Source organism: Procambarus clarkii, chromosome 27, assembly GCF_040958095.1.
Source record: "Procambarus clarkii isolate CNS0578487 chromosome 27, FALCON_Pclarkii_2.0, whole genome shotgun sequence".
NCBI lineage: Eukaryota > Metazoa > Arthropoda > Malacostraca > Decapoda > Cambaridae > Procambarus > Procambarus clarkii.
In genome coordinates this window covers 26,840,150-26,856,400 of record NC_091176.1, presented here as the reverse complement: position 1 = coordinate 26,856,400, position 16,251 = coordinate 26,840,150, and the positions used below count along the sequence as shown (strand labels likewise).

Below are 16,251 nucleotides of genomic sequence, written 5' to 3'. Positions count from 1 at the left end.
AATATAAAGCTTCTTAAGGTCCTGGTTTAAGTCATTTGCAGTGATCTGCAGTGCCTGGCCGAGGTCACAGGTGGTCACCGGCAGCGGGAAGAAGGCATTACTATGCAAATATACAAGACGGGGTCACAGAGAAGTCCTTAAGGGGGCTATACAGAGGGGTCCCTCACTTCTCAAGTGTATACACACGCACTATACTTTAGTCTTCAAGTATCTTTAGGTCCAAAGTCTACTAGCCGGATGGTCAGTAGTCTACTGCGGTGGCCTGGAAATCATCCCGCGCTTAATAGGACCATAAAGGACAACACAACTAGAGACCAGTGTCCTTATCACACAAGGTCTTAAGAGAGAATAATAAGGAAGAGAGCAATGACTCACTAAGAGAGAGCGTCTTACCTTGACAACAAGTCACCGACACACCTTCAGGGAGGGCATGCTTCCCACCACCATGAGAAAATATATATATATATATATATATATATATATATATATATATATATATATATATATATATATACATATATATATATATATATATATATATATATATATATATATATATATATATATATATATATGTCCATGGAGGACAAAAGAAAACGAATATATGCTGGTTAGCCCTGTAAATGTGTGGCTACGTCTGTGGTAGAAATAAAAATAATAATAATAATAAAAATAATAATAATAATAATAATAATAATCATAATAATAATAATATAAACAACACCATGAGAGCCCAACGGTGTCCTGTCCCAACAGTCTCCCGACATGAGTACACCCAGATCCTTTACATTGCCTCTTCGTTCTATGTTATGATTTGCCTGAGTTTTGTACGTGGTTTCCGTTTTTATATTTTCATTTTTTCTGTAGCGCATGAGCTGGAACTTATCCTCGTTAAACACCATATTATTTTCTGTAGCCCATAGAAAGACCTGATCTACATCTGATTAGAGGTTTGCCGTGTCCTATGTTGCCTAGCTACTCTCATGAAGATCCTAGTGTCATCTGCAAAGGATGATATAGTGCTATAGGTTGTGTCCTTGTCTATGTCCGATATGAGGATGAGAAAAAGTACCGGAGCAAGCACAGAACCCTGGGGGACTGAGCTCTTCACGGTTGATGGGCTGGATTTTTTGTTGTTGACTATTACACATTGGGTTCTGTTAGTCAGGAAATTGTAGATCCATCTGCCTATTTTTCCGGTAATTCCTTTTGGACGCATTTTATGTGCAATAACACCATGGTGATATTTATCAAAGGCTTTTGCGAAGTCTGTGTAAATTACATCAGCATTTTGTTTGTCTTCCATGGCATCTAATGCCATATCATAGTGGTCCAGCAACTGCGACAGGCAAGAGCGCCTTCTTCTGAAACCATGTTGTCCGGGGTTATGGAGATGCTGTGATTCCATGTAGTTTTGTGATCTTACTTCTTAGCACTCTCTCAAAATTTTTTATGATGTGCGATGTTTGTGCTATCGGTCTGTAATTTTTTGCCTCTGCCTTATTACCTCCTTTATGGAGTGGTGCTATCTCTGCTGTTTTTAGTATGTCAAGGATAACGCCAGTATCTAGGCTTTATCTCCACAGAATGTTAAGGGCCTGCGATAGTGATTTTTTACAGTTCTTGATGAATATGGAGTTCCAAGAATCCGGGCCTGGTGCAGAGTGTATAGGCATACTGTTTATGGCTTCTTCAAAATCCAGTGGGGATAGGGTGACGTCTGATATATGATTTAATGTTGGTATCATATCCATGAAAAATTCATTTGGGTTATCAATCTTTAGTGTGTTTAGTGACTCGCTGAAAAACAAAGTCGTACTGCTTCCTCAGTAACTCGCTCATTTCTTTGTTGTCATCGGTGAAAGTTCCATCTCCCTTTCGCAGGGGCCCGATACTAGATGTGGTTTTTTATCTTGATTTTGCATAGGAGAAAAAAATATTTCGGATTTCTCTCTATTTCACTGATGGCCTTTTGCTCTCTTTGCCTCTCCTCTCTCCTTGCCACTCTCACAGAGCGTCCCGTCAACAACATACGCCAGGCTGGCGAGGACTTTTATCACACTATACGCAGCATACGTCAGACCTGTACTATGTACTCAAACAAGGGTGAGCGTCCAAGAGTATACTGCAGAACCTGTCCAGGAATTAGAATTTATGAGGGGTGATCTACGGGAAAAGACTGAGATAAAAGAACTTGATGACATTTGCAGTAAGAAGAAACAGAGCAGACATGTTTTAGGCATTCAAAATACTCCGGGGTATCAATAATATAGATAGAAACAGAATGTTTGGGATGAGCAGTAGTGTGCCGAGGACCTAATTGAGGGTTGCCATGGAGAAACGACAAAGATGTGAGAAAATATTTTCCCCAGTGTATCCACAGCTTTAAAAGCTCATACGACACTCAGCAAAGATGGTCAGGAATAACGGCAAGGAACTACCGACAGCTGGAAAGGCGGGATCCTGCAAAGTCAGTTACCTAGGAGCTGCTAGATGAAAGCACACGTCAACATTCCCTCTGTGCTTTTGTCCTAGTCTCTCTCTCTCTCTCTCTCTCTCTCTCTCTCTCTCTCTCTCTCTCTCTCTCTCTCTCTCTCTCTCTCTCTCTCTCTCTCTCTCTCTCTCTCTCTCTCACTACTATCTCAATGCTGCATGTTCTCCCGGGTCAACCAAGTTCTTCCCGGTGCGCACAAGGGGGAGCTCAGTCTATATATACACATAATTTGGTCATTAATGGCATCCTTAACCCCCCCTCCCCATCCCCCATCCCCCTACACACATACATACACACACACACACACACAAGTTTCTAGTTTCAAGTGTAGATATGATGGAGCCCAATAGGCTCAGGAACCTGTAGACCTGTTGATTGACGGTTGAGAGACGGGACCAAAGAGCCAGAGCTCAACCCCCTCAAGCACATTTAGGTGAGTACAATTAGGTGAGTACACACGCGACACCCAGCTCACAGCTCGTGCACATTACTCTCAGAGGAAGGTAGAACCACTGTGCCTCCAGAGGTTCTAGAGCTCTGCCCTATGTGTAGGAAGGCAGGTGTGCATGAACCACTACAGGTAAACGAGCGAGGACTGATTTGCGAGTACTGCCTTTGCCGCCACAAGTACGAGGTCACCGGCGCTAGCACAACCTGACCTCTTAAAAATAACGTCGCTTTTGCCCGTTGTCCCGTACGGCTGAAAGTGGACGTAATTTGAAAATGAAAAAAAAGGAAAATAAATTTGGGATTTTTTTTTTTTACCAACAGTAAGTTAAGGGTCCTCTGGTAGGATAGGTGAGCAGGAAATTCTCATAAAGTTTCAAAACGTTATGAAAAACGTTAATTGAATGTTTCCTCTCCTAACCTGTCCGAGTAAGCCGGATGACTCAAACAGAAAACGGGACAGTACGTCACTTTTGTGAGTCGATTTCATTTTAAATTACGTCCACTTTTGGCCATAGTGCGCATACCAGCAAAAAGCGACGTTATTTTTAAGAGGACGGGTTGCATCGTTAGTGTGTCTGTGGGTCCCTCTTAACCTCTCCTTGCTCCTCCTCCTCCTCCTTCATCTTGGGGGCCTCCTGTTTCAAGGTTAGGTCAGGGGTGGTTGGTTTAGGTGCCTTACCTCCTAGTGGGGTTAGGTTGGGGTTCCTGGGTTGGGGCAGCATTAGGTCTCCCTCAGGGTTGCTATGACAAGGGGGGTCCTAAGGGGAATTTGCCCCGCCTCCATGACCATCTTTTTGGTCATGGAGGCGGGGCTTTTACCTTCTGATCATCAAAAGCAGGTAAATCGAAGGGTATAGTGCTCTATGGCCCAAGAAAACCAGAAAGTTTTATCGCTAAGGGATGGTAAACGCTTAATCTGTCTTCTATCCTTCACCTTGAAGAGAAAAAAAATAAAATAAATTTTATATGTATATCGAATTTATATATATATATATATATATATATATATATATATATATATATTTTTTTTTTTTTTTTTTTATTTGAACTTTGTTACAAAATAGGAGTTACATATAGGGTACAAATATGGTTATCATAAGTTGTCGAGTTCCTCCAGCTAAAAATATATATATATATATATATATATATATATATATATATATATATATATATATATATATATATATATATATATATATATATATATATATATATATATTAAACAACGGCTATATGAATGGAATAAATGCGCAAGTGTAGGCCTAGCCAGAGAGTGGAGACGGGCAGTGGAAGGCCTACACCGCATGTGGGTGTTCGGGTGTAGGGTGGGGGGGGGTGATATAGGCTTACCTCTCAGTATCTGGTGGCAGACATCGCAGGCCGTGATCTTCTTGTAAGTGTACTCCTGGAAGATGTGGGCCGTGTCAAACATGGCCGCCGCCTCCTTCTCCTTCTCCCTCGCGTTCTTTCTGGTAAAAAGCATGATGAAACCCGGGATAAGTAGACTGTCCTTGTGTGAGGAGGACCCGAGTACTTGTGTGCACATCTCATGAATGCTAGGTCGGGTATAATGACTCAGTGAGGGAGATATTTACTGTACGTGACATGGAAGTGGGACCTGACCTCCCGGCACACACGCAACATAACCACAACGCTTTTTATCTCCTTAACGTAAAAATAACGTCCCAGTGAGCATAAAATCCACGCGTAACGTTGAATTAACGTTAGTCCTGGATATAGTGACCACTGGGTTATGGTTACTAAGCGTGTGTGTGTGTGTGCGGACAACACTACAAGTGTTTCAGTCCCCCATTAATGGGGGGACTATGTCGGCACGGGGAGGCTGGCAACAGAGGGAGGGCGTGTGCAAGCTGTGTCAACAAAGGGGACCTTATACTTGATTCCTATTTAAACTTAGGTTTCAAATGGACAAATAAACTGTTCTTCAGCAAGACTTAATTAAGACTTGACTGCTGTATAATCTACAATATGGTATTTGGGAGTTAAGGCAACACATACATGCGCTAAATAATTTTTTTGTTAAGAAATAGACGATAAATATAAATAGACTATAAATAGATAAATATCACAGTTGAGTAAAATTACAAGTTATGGAAGTCTAAATATTGGTTGACCAAAACATATTTAGAAGTGTAGATTTAAAATGGCCAAAGATTTTATTTTTTAATTTGCTACTTAAGATGAATAAGAACATTCATATGAACTTAATTAAAATAATTAACTAACACTATTTGTATCTCAATTATTTTCTAAGAAAATTGGATATCATATCTAATAAATTATATAACATTATATAAAAATATATATGAACACATGAAATATGGCAGAACAAAGAACTCATACTATATGAGCAGAAAAAATGAACACAAAGTCAAATGACTTTGAACCGCCATGAACTTTGAACCTCAGCGTGCAGGGCCCGGGAGCTAGAACCCAGACTTTAGTCAATATTTATTTCTTTACAAATAGCAACGTGGTTTGTAGACTTCGTGTCCATAACGGAACATGTTCCGGGGGGGTTCTTGATGGGACATGTTCCGGGGGGGTTCTTGATGGGACATGTTCCGGGGGGGTTCTTGATGGGACATGTTCCGGGGGGATCTTTACGGAACATGTTCCTGGGGTTCTCAAGGGACGATGTACCGGGCCTTGCACGCCAGAAGGCAGCCCATGGGGGCCGAGACCACAACGTCTCCGTCTACACGCTAAAGAAATCAGCTCTGGGAAAATGACCCCAGATAAATGCTGGAAAAGAAAGAGAATGATAAAATGAGGCCACGGATGACTAAGACTACACAAGTGTTCGTGTACATTCTGGACACCTGCAGCAGAAGAGGTCATCGCTACACACACGAGAGGGACACAACAACAACAACAACAACAACAACTACAGGTGTGTGGGGGCGGGGGTAATTGGTGGCAGCGGCGTTTAGCATCGTTTAGGATAGAGCAGGTGTGGTGGTGGGGTTGGCTGGCCAATCAGAGCAGCTGAGCAATCATAAGTATATTAAGGAGGGGGGAGCAAAAGGGGTATAAAAAAAGGGGGCAGGGGGCAGGGGGGGCGGCAGCAACAACATTCTGGGGAGAGGGGGGGCGGGGGGGAACTAGGGATCACGGTGCGTAATCATAAAAAATATATATTTCTTGCTGTATACTATAAAAAAAACCCTAGATTGTTTGGCCGTCAACAATCCCCAGGCTAGGTAGGCTAGACGCCGACGGGTTAACACCTGAAATACCTGGCAAGGCGCTGGTCGTATGGTGTAGCTTCAGGGGGTCCGCTTGAAATTTAAAAATATTCTCTTATATACAACCCTTGGGATTAGGAGCTATAACACAACATTACTATTTTGGAAGTGCTTTTCTTATAGGGAGCTCTGAACCTCGATACGCCGGGGCACATGTGAGAGAGAGAGAGAGAGAGAGAGAGAGAGAGAGAGAGAGAGAGAGAGAGAGAGAGAGAGAGAGAGAGAGAGAGAGAGAGAGAGAGGAGAGTGAGAGAGGGGGAGAAGGGGGGGGGGGGGGAAAAGAGAGGAAGGCAAAACATGCTCAAAAAAATACACATGCAATCGTGCAAAATCCTGGCACTGGTGTTGATAAGGGGTTGATAAGGGTTACCCGCTCTACGGTCACCCTTACAACCCCCTGAGATCACACACTAATGGTAACAGCTCCACAATATCCCAAAGTACATACACGAATGAAGCTGTTTTGGTTACTCTTGTAGGAGGTATTGTGAAGCTTTTCTTGTAAGGGCTATTTTATTACTGTTTCTCTTGTAAGTGTATTTTAACTTCTCTCTTTGGGGTGTTTTAGTTTCTCTTGTTGGGGGCGTTTTAATGTTTCTGATGTATGAGTGTTTTAGGGGTTCTCTCGTTTTTTTAAGAGTTTGTAAATTGATTGTTTTGCTTCACCGGCTGGACCACTCGACTCGTCACTTGCTAACTACATCTGACAGCTCTAATGGCTATTTGGCAGTAGTTAGCTGGCATCTATTATTAGGAACCTTTTAATTGAGGACTGTGTTAGTGCCCATTAAAATATATAGCTACAAGGAGGGGAACCCGGCACTGCCCGGATCTGTCTCCCATATATCCATCTATCCATCAAGCAAGCTATCATTCTGTCTATCCATCTATTCATCCATCTATGCATACTTGAACATATATTATGAAGCACAGAAACAATTGTATGTACTAATTTTTTTATATAATTCTGAGGTCACAAACTCTACGTTAATCACACACCAACGTTCACATTTCTCTGTGAAAATGGCGCGGGGTTCTTTATAATTGCATATATTTCTTAAAGCATTTAAGGTTAGCCTACCCCCGATCAGCCTATGTCCATCCCGGACACCAGACCATTCCTTCTACAAAGTTGGATAAGCGTAGTCTCAAAAGTGTCAGGTCTCCAGCTTTGGACAAACAGACACAGACCTTTTGCAGGCGGTGAGTCACAATAACGTGGCTAAAGTATGTTGACCAGACCCACACACTAGAAGGTGAAGGGACGACGACGTTTCGGTCCGTCCTGGACCATTCTCAAGTCGATTGAGTCGATTCTCACAATCGACTTGAGAATGGTCCAGGACGGACCGAAACGTCGTCGTCCCTTCACCTTCTAGTGTGTGGTCTGGTCAAGACACAGACCTTCTCTCATAATATAGATTAAAGGCGAATATTAACAAAAATATTGAACTGGTTTGTGTGGATATAATTTCTGCATTTATGTAAACTGTTTTATGAAATTTATAACATATATGTGGCATGATAATTCCCCCAAGCCTCCAAAAGGATGATATTCGAAGTGACTGATCAGAGACCTATGTGCAAAATGGAGACTGTTGAACACATATCAGTACATATTTTGTAATAGTAGGTACTTTCAAACAAAATAAAAAACATATTCTAACGTATCCTAGGCTTAAGTTTGCGTATCTTGGGCCTACTTTAGCCTATATAAGAATTTGGCCTAAGATACGTTTAATTAGCCTTAGGTTTGGTTGTCATGGCTTTGTTTTGTGTTTTTTGTTTCCCCTCTTGTTTTGTTTAAAGTTGACGACGGTACAGAAGGTCTCGCTTCATACAGGTCGGTGTTCACAGACCGTCCCAAATGGTTGGGCCCCATTCCTTCCCCCCGTCGCATCCCAAATCCTTATCCTAACCCCTTCCAAGTGCTATATAGTCGTAATGGCTTGGCGCTTTTCCTTGATAATTCGATCTATGCCAGGCATTCTGTAAGCAAAAAGCCTTTGAGCTTATATTATTAATGTGTTCCGTGTTAAAGGTTATCACATCATGACCTTTAACACCTTAGTGATACAGGTTCTGACACGCTTAGTGATACAGGTTCTGACACGCTTAGTGATACAGGTTCTGACACGCTTAGTGATACAGGTTCTGAAAAGTGTCTCAGGTACCGCATTTTCTTCTGTACATGAAACCTTTCCATGGAACCTGAAGAGCACACACGAGAAAGATGCGGGATCTAAGAAAGTGTTGGGTCCTCCTGATAGGGCCAAGACTTCAAGACGTGTCTTGTAGAATGCGGTTAAGACTTCAAGACGTTTATCGAGGAAAGATGATATACGTCTTTTGGCTTGAGTCCTTAGGATCTTTAAACAACATCGTGCTGTATCTTTTGCTCTAAGAAAATATTTGAAGCTTAACGTTAGAGCAAAAAAAAGAAAATAGCTAAAGGTCTTTAAGACTAAGAAAATATCCACCAATCATCAGTTCAAAGATAGATACCTTTAAAGTTTCGAGACTGAAACCATCAATAGTTGATGGTTTCCAAGAACCAAATGCTTTTTCACCAAATAATATATTATTTCAAGTAAAATATACCAAGCTGTGGGAAGAAATGACATCGGAGATCATTTCTGGTACTTTTATACAACATAAGAGACCTTCACACTCCTCCCAGAGAAGATCAATACTCTTAATCTGGTCCAGGAGAGATAATGTCAAGGATGTGGCAGCTGCTGCACACTTGTATTATTGAAGAGACTAATTTGTTCAAAGTTCACCGTGAAACTCAGAATCAGTGTTGTTGTGCGTGCTCAGCTCCTGCTGAGTATTGTGCGTTTGATGTGTATACGGACAGTATACATGACGTCCCCCCTTCCTTCTCCTTCCGTCAGTATCACCCACAAAACCTTGGAACGGCGAAATGTTGACCGTAATGGCGACGACAGTTGCTCCTGCAGCCATCGTTGCTTCCTCCTCGTGTGGCCAAACTTTCCAATGCTACTTTTCTCAGCTGTAAACTTAAGTAATTGGTCATCACTTACCGGAAGGTATCTCTCTCTTTCTCTCTCTCTCTACGTCCTTGTGTGGCAGCAGGCTCTAAACCCGGGGTGTCTATGGACGGTACCTTCATAAACACAAGACTCGACTACACACACACACACCACCTCCAGTATGCTGGTGGAGGTCTCGTCTGCATAGAGGAAGCATACATCCCTTCAGGAAAGCCGCACGTGTATGTCACCAGTGATGGCTGCCGTTCGTGGCACCTTCCAGCTGCTGCTATCCTCGCCCTGGCTACACAGGCGGGACTCAGCCTTGCTGTGCTGGAACGGTTATTGCTCTAAATTTTAATACTGGAACTTCGTGTCTAGAATGGCCAGACGCGATTCTAAAGCGGACAGGAAGAATTTGCGGCAACATATGAGCGAGTCCCACGATTATCTGTCATCCATTTGAAGGTTGTTCATCCTAGGGGTGATCTGCCATCCCCTTGCTATCGTGTAATGATAGCTGACGCAGATGGCTTGTGTAGGATATCAAGAGAACAATTACCGCAGAAAGACCACGTGGGAACACTGCCACAAGGACCAGCGCACACACGACCAACTTACCACACAAATAACCACCTTTTCCTAAGCAACCTTCACCTCTCTCATTACCCATTTCAGTGCGAGCCTAAAGCGTGCACATAATTAAGAACAAAAAAATAAATTGTGTCAATGCATCGTTAGACAAGTTCCTGCACACCGTTCCTATCACTGCATATACCGGCGCGGCTCCTGTGAACGGAGACTTTTATCTCAAGAATAATTTCCCATAAGCTATTCTTATCTCACTTTCTCTCTTTTCTCCTTCTTCTGAGTTCTGGTCGTAAATACGGAGCTTCTTTCCTGCCTCAGTCTTATTTATTATGTACTTACCATCCTTGAAGCGAATAGCAAGAACAGCAAGAGCAACCCAGGGTACCATGCTGAGGCTGGTGGACCCGTCACAACCCAGGGTACCATGCTGAGGCTGGTGGACCTGTCACAACCCAGGGTACCATGCTGAGGCTGGTGGACCTGTCACAACCCAGGGTACCATGCTGAGGCTGGTGGACCTGTCACAACCCAGGGTACCATGCTGAGGCTGGTGGACCTGTCACAACCCAGGGTACCATGCTGAGGCTGGTGGACCTGTCACAACCCAGGGTACCACGCTGAGGCTGGTGGACCTGTCACAACCCAGGGTACCATGCTGAGGCTGGTGGACCTGTCACAACCCAGGGTACCATGCTGACTGTCGCGACAGACGTTACTGTCACTGGATGGAGTGTCCCTCAGCTCGAGGAGGACAGTAAAGAGGCTCCAAGGACTGAGGTAAAGACGGTGCCAGGACCTCAAACGTGGCACCACGAGGCAGTGCCAAGTTATTAAACATAGTAGTTACAATTGGCAGTTACAATTAAGGTCTTAAAAATGGAATCTAGTAGTGCAACTTCCTTATTTAGGCGACAGCGCTGTGCCACAGCAAGGGAGGGGGAGGGTGCCACAGCGAGGGAGGGGGAGGGTACCACAGCGAGGGAGGGGGAGGCTGCCACAGCTTGCCAGGCACTTCGGTAAGTCACGAGAGGTCAAGGTTACAGGTCAACGCTATGGTAGGAAGGTTCTCTTTGTTTATTCTGTTACCCTGTATGCTATGGTCCAGCATTGGAGGTCAAGAGTCGCTTCATCCTGATACATGACTGGAGATCAGGACCGCCAGGTCAGAGGTCAAGGGTCGCTAAATCCCGGCACCTGGTGAAGTATAGATTGGAACGGAGTTGTGGAGCCTGGAGAGCGTGCAGAGATCCTTTACTGCTTGAATCATCTCAAGATAACCTCAAGATAACCATGGATGAATTCCCTCATAATTAGGAGTCGAGAGCCATTCCTGTTTACATCATAGGCAGCTCTTTCCAGGATACTAATAACTGCCTTCTTATTCTTCTTCTTCTTCTTCTGTCGTACTTCTCCCTAGGTCTTTAGTCATTTTGTGGAGGTTTATAAACTACTGCTCCTGTTATATAGTAACTGAACCCTTCACGGCTCCTTGCATATTCATTGCTTCCTTCCTGTTCAACAGGGCTACTTCTCCCCCCCCCCCTCTTCTTCCTTACAGCGTGGTATTCAAGAGGAATTCCTGCATTAGTTTTTAACTCCTGACAGTTTCATTTCTGTGAGTGCAATTACATCCCGGTTATCCCCCATTAAGTCAGTTCCTTAAGTTGATTTTTATTGTAAATCCATGTTTGTATACATGATTTCAAGAATACATCCCCTCTTTACATTCTTACCCTCAAGCTCCAGTATGACCTGTTCCCCCTGGTGTGGATTACCTCTCAACGTGTATGTTATATGGTGGGGACTGAAGAGGACTGAAGGTGTTAGAGAATGAGTATATGGGTGTGATTTACTCCTGCATTGGGAATTTGGTGGTGAGATTTTGGGGCAGGAGAGGAGAGAGGATAGTGGAAGGGTAGAAGACCTGGGTGTGCATGGAATGAGTGGGCATGGGGTGTAGAGAGGGTGGGATAGGGGATGATTTAGGCTGCTCTTGTGGGTGACTCTGGGAACCCACGTCCGACGGTTCGATCCCAACAATGGAACATAACATTCCATTCACCTGGACTGTATAAATTCAAATTCAGAATTCAAATGTATATTCAGGTAAAGTACATACATACAAGGGGTGATACAAAACATTGATGGGTTAATCGATAGAGCTAGTACATACAATGCCTAAAGCCACTAAAATAGACCCCGAGTATAGGTTTCGAACCGTGGACCCCACGCATGTGAGGCCGTAGCACTATCAACTCTGCTATGAGCAGTCTGAAAAGGAAAATTTCCAAACGCAGCATCCTGCTGCGTCTGGAATTTTCAACTTTCCCTTGACTACTACTGAAGCTCAGAGGAACTACTGCCCCCACGCTCGCGTCATATAAATTGTCATCCACACTCCCGTGGAAATAAACATTCCATTCCATTCAGTAATTCCTCCGGGCTTCAGTAGTAGTCAGAGAAACTTGAAGATTCCAGTTTGACAGCAGGACGTTGCCAAACTGGAAACTTCCCTTTTAAGACTGCTCATAGTCCAGTCGATAGACCTACGGCCTCACACACGGAGGTCCATGGTTCGAGACTCCTACAGCCGCAGGTGAATGGAATGATTATTTCCACGGAAGTGTGGGGTGACAATTTAGTGAAACATAACACTGGGTACAACATTATGTACAGTTGTGTACTGCAGGTCTGGTGCGCACCTGCCTCAGGCTCATCCATGTGATGTCTGTTTGTCTAGGGTTTTAGAACTGCCTGTTTTTTTTCTAGTCAAATTTTTTTTATGGTTCAAAAGTACGTTTAAGAACAAATTCTGGTGCAAAGTTTAGGGGAAATGACTGATTTCGGAGTGTCTTGGGGGAAATGACTGATTTCGGAGCGTCTTGGGGGAAATGACTGATTTCGGAGCGTCTTGGGGGAAATGACTGATTTCAGAGCGTCTTTCGGTGGTGTGTAATTGCTTAGCGGTGTGGTGAGGAAGGCGGTGCTGCCGCTACGTTATCGACAGTTTCCCCTGTGAGTATTCGCAGTCTTCGACACCCTTGGCATGAATTTGGCATATCCTTGTGAGATGTATTGGATGAGCCTTTGACAGGAATAGACCAGCATACTGTATGATCAGCAGCAGTATGTAAGTGTGTGTGGGGGGGGGGGGGTTGCACCTTTGGAATGGGTGCAGATGGCATATTCCCCAACAGGAAGTGTGGTTGGTGATGCTAGGCATACACTTTAGCTGTGAATTATTATAGTGTTTTTGTATAGCTCATATAATGAGTTAGATGTTGAATAACATCTATTCAATGTGGAATAACACTGAATAGAAGTTATTCATTTATTAACGATAAATTAAGATCAGCAGTTAATCTTAACTGCTGATCTTAACTAGGCAAGATCAGCAGTTTATTGCTCAGTAAAATTGTGAGTCAACAATTATTTAGCGTCAGTGAAATGGGTCAGCAGCGGTTGCATTTTGTTAATGGAGTCAGTAACTGTTGTAGAGGCACTTGTGGCGCCTAACACTATGGTGCTGCGGGAGCTTGCCCTGGGGGTGACGTAGGAGGAGGGGGGGGGAGGGTGACCCTGCGTGTGGCACTCCTGGGTCGTGGGGGGGGGGAGGGGTGAGGCACTCCTGGGTCGTGGGGGGGGAGGCACTCCTGGGCCGTGGGTCGTGGGGGGTGAAGCACTCCTGGGTCGTGGGGGGGAGGCACTCCTGGGTCGTGGGGGGGGGGGAGGCACTCCTGGGCCGTGGGTCGTGGGGGGTGAGGCACTCCTGGGTCGTGGGGGGGGGGAGGCACTCCTGGGTCGTGGGGGGGGGAGGCACTCCTGGGCCGTGGGTTGTGGGGGGTGAGGCACTCCTGGGTTGTGGGGGGTGAGGCACTCCTGGGTTGTGGGGGGTGAGGCACTCCTGGGCCGTGGGTTGTGGGGGGTGAGGCACTCCTGGGTCGTGGAGGGTGAGGCACTCCTGGGTCGTGGGGGGGAGGCACTCCTGGGCCGTGGGTTGTGGGGGGTGAGGCACTCCTGGGTCGTGGGGGGGGTGAGGCACTCCTGGGTCGTGGGGGGGAGGCACTCCTGGGCCGTGGGTTGTGGGGGGTGAGGCACTCCTGGGTCGTGGGGGGGGGGGGTGTGAGGCACTCCTGGGTCGTGGGGGGATGGGGAGGGTGAGACCCTCCGGCAGGCCGCCTTGATGAATGGGTCATATCCGTTACCTGGAATGGCCTCTGTTTGTAATTTCGGGAAAACGATTCACACGGAGCAATTTGTCCAGTCACAAACCCTGGGTTGGCATACCCCAGCGGTCAAGGCGCATGACCCAGCGGTCAAGACGCATGACCCAGAGGTCAAGGCGCAGGACCCAGAGGTCAAGACGCATGACCCAGAGGTCAAGCTATCCCCCCCCCCCACTTTTCCCACCGCTGTCTGCGCATGCGCGCCACTTGCGTACTGGTTAGGATCGCAAGTTCTTGAAGGCAGTTAAAATGGTCTCAAGCACTGAGACCATTGATACACAATGGAAGCCAAACCACGACAGACGTAAAGACAGACGTTTCTTTTTCACTGACAAAGAAAAATATGTGAAAATTATTTTAGAACGCAAAATAATTCAATATAACTCACAAGATAATAGAACGCAAATAAAATAGTGTATAACCGAACCACCTTCCCATGTGAGGCGCTCCACATGTGTACCGCTCCACATGTGCACCGCTCTACATGTGCACCGCTCTACATGTGCACCGCTCCACATGTGCACCGCTCTACATGTGCACCGCTCTACATGTGCACCGCTCCACATGTGCGTCGCTCGATTAAACGAAAAGATTTCACTTCGTTGGACTGAAATCGCGAGTCAATAATTTTTAAACCCGTGCTATACATTATATTTAATTGGGCAATAATAAGTTTTCAGAATCACGAGGGTGAAATATGTGAGCTTCTGCAGGTGGAGATGAAATATATACAGACATGATTTAAATCCCGTGAAAGGAAAAGGCCATGTTGAATGTTGAGAACTGGACAGTGATAAGAGAGATAGACGGACTGTAACGGGATAGTTGAGAGAATGCTGTAACCGCACCACTACAAAATGATGGAAATGTCTCACCTATAGAGACAGAAGTGTGCCAAGTGTCATAGGCAGGATAGTTACAGGAAGAGTACAGAAAATTACAGGTAAGTAATACGTGTGTGTACTCACCTAATTGTACTCACCTAATTGTGCTTGCGGGGGTTGAGCTTTGGCTCTTTGGTCCCGCCTCTCAACCGTCAATCAACTGGTGTACAGATTCCTGAGGCTACTGGGCTCTATCATATCTACATTTGAAACTGTGTATGGAGTCAGCCTCCACCACATCACTTCCTAATGCATTCCATTTACTAACTACTCTGACACTGAAAAAGTTCTTTCTAACGTCTCTGTGGCTCATTTGGGTACTCAGCTTCCACCTGTGTCCCCTTGTTCGCGTCCCACCAGTGTTGAATAGTTCATCCTTGTTTACCCGGTCGATTCCCCTGAGGATTTTGTAGGTTGTGATCATGTCCCCCCTTACTCTTCTGTCTTCCAGTGTCGTAAGGTGCATTTCCCGCAGCCTTTCCTCATAACTCATGCCTCTTAGTTCTGGGACTAGTCTAGTAGCATACCTTTGGACTTTTTCCAGCTTCGTCTTGTGCTTGACAAGGTACGGGCTCCATGCTGGGGCCGCATACTCCAGGATTGGTCTTACATATGTGGTGTACAAGATTCTGAATGATGTGTGTGTGTGTGTGTGTGTGTGTGTGTGTGTTTGTGTGTGTGTGTGTGTGTACTCACCTATTTCTACTCACTTATTTGTGCTTACAGGATCGAGCACTGACTCTTGGATCCAGCCATTCTAGCCATCGATTGTTTACAGCAATGACTCCTGTCCCATTTCCCTATCATGTCTAGTTTTAAAATTATGAATAGAGTTTGCTTCCACAACCTGCTCCTTAAGTGCATTCCATTTTTCCACTACTCTCTCGCTAAAAGAAAACTTCCTAACATCTCTGTGACTCATCTGAGTTTCCAGTTTCCACTCATGTCCCCTCGTTCTGTTACTATTACGTGTGAATATTTCATCTATTTCCACTTTGTCAATTCCCCTGAGTATTTTATACGTTCCTATCATGTCCCCCCTCTCCCTTCTTTTCTCTAGTGTCGTAAGGTTCAGTTCCTCCAGACGCTCTTCATTTTTTTAATTTGAAACTGTGTATGGAGTCAGCCTCCACCACATCACTGCCTAATGCATTCAATCTGTTAACTACTCTGACACTGAAAAAGTTCCTTCTAACGTCCCTGTGGCTCATGCGGATACTCAGTTTCCACCTGCGTCCCTTGTTCGCGTACCACCAGTATTGAATAGTTTATCCTTGTTTACCCGGTCGATTTCCTGAGGATTTTGTAGGTTGTGATCATGTCTCCTCTTACTCTTCTGTC

The 16,251-nt window shown here is 44.9% G+C and overlaps 1 protein-coding gene across 14 annotated transcripts in view; it reads right to left on the bottom strand.

The window, feature by feature from the left end:
* The window catches only part of Stacl (Stac-like), a 723,254-nt gene that overhangs the window by 99,117 nt on the left and 607,886 nt on the right, over positions 1–16,251 (bottom strand). For 11 of the 14 annotated variants that reach the window (XM_069332474.1, XM_069332482.1, XM_069332475.1 and 8 more), the window contains 2 exons: positions 6,205–6,246; positions 4,295–4,413 (listed from right to left, as the gene is read on the bottom strand). In XM_069332474.1, coding sequence (XP_069188575.1) covers positions 4,295–4,413; positions 6,205–6,246 — 161 coding nt within the window. The remainder of the gene's footprint in view (positions 1–4,294; positions 4,414–6,204; positions 6,247–16,251) is intronic. The other 3 variants (XM_069332477.1, XM_069332478.1, XM_069332480.1) reach the window with 1 other exon arrangement.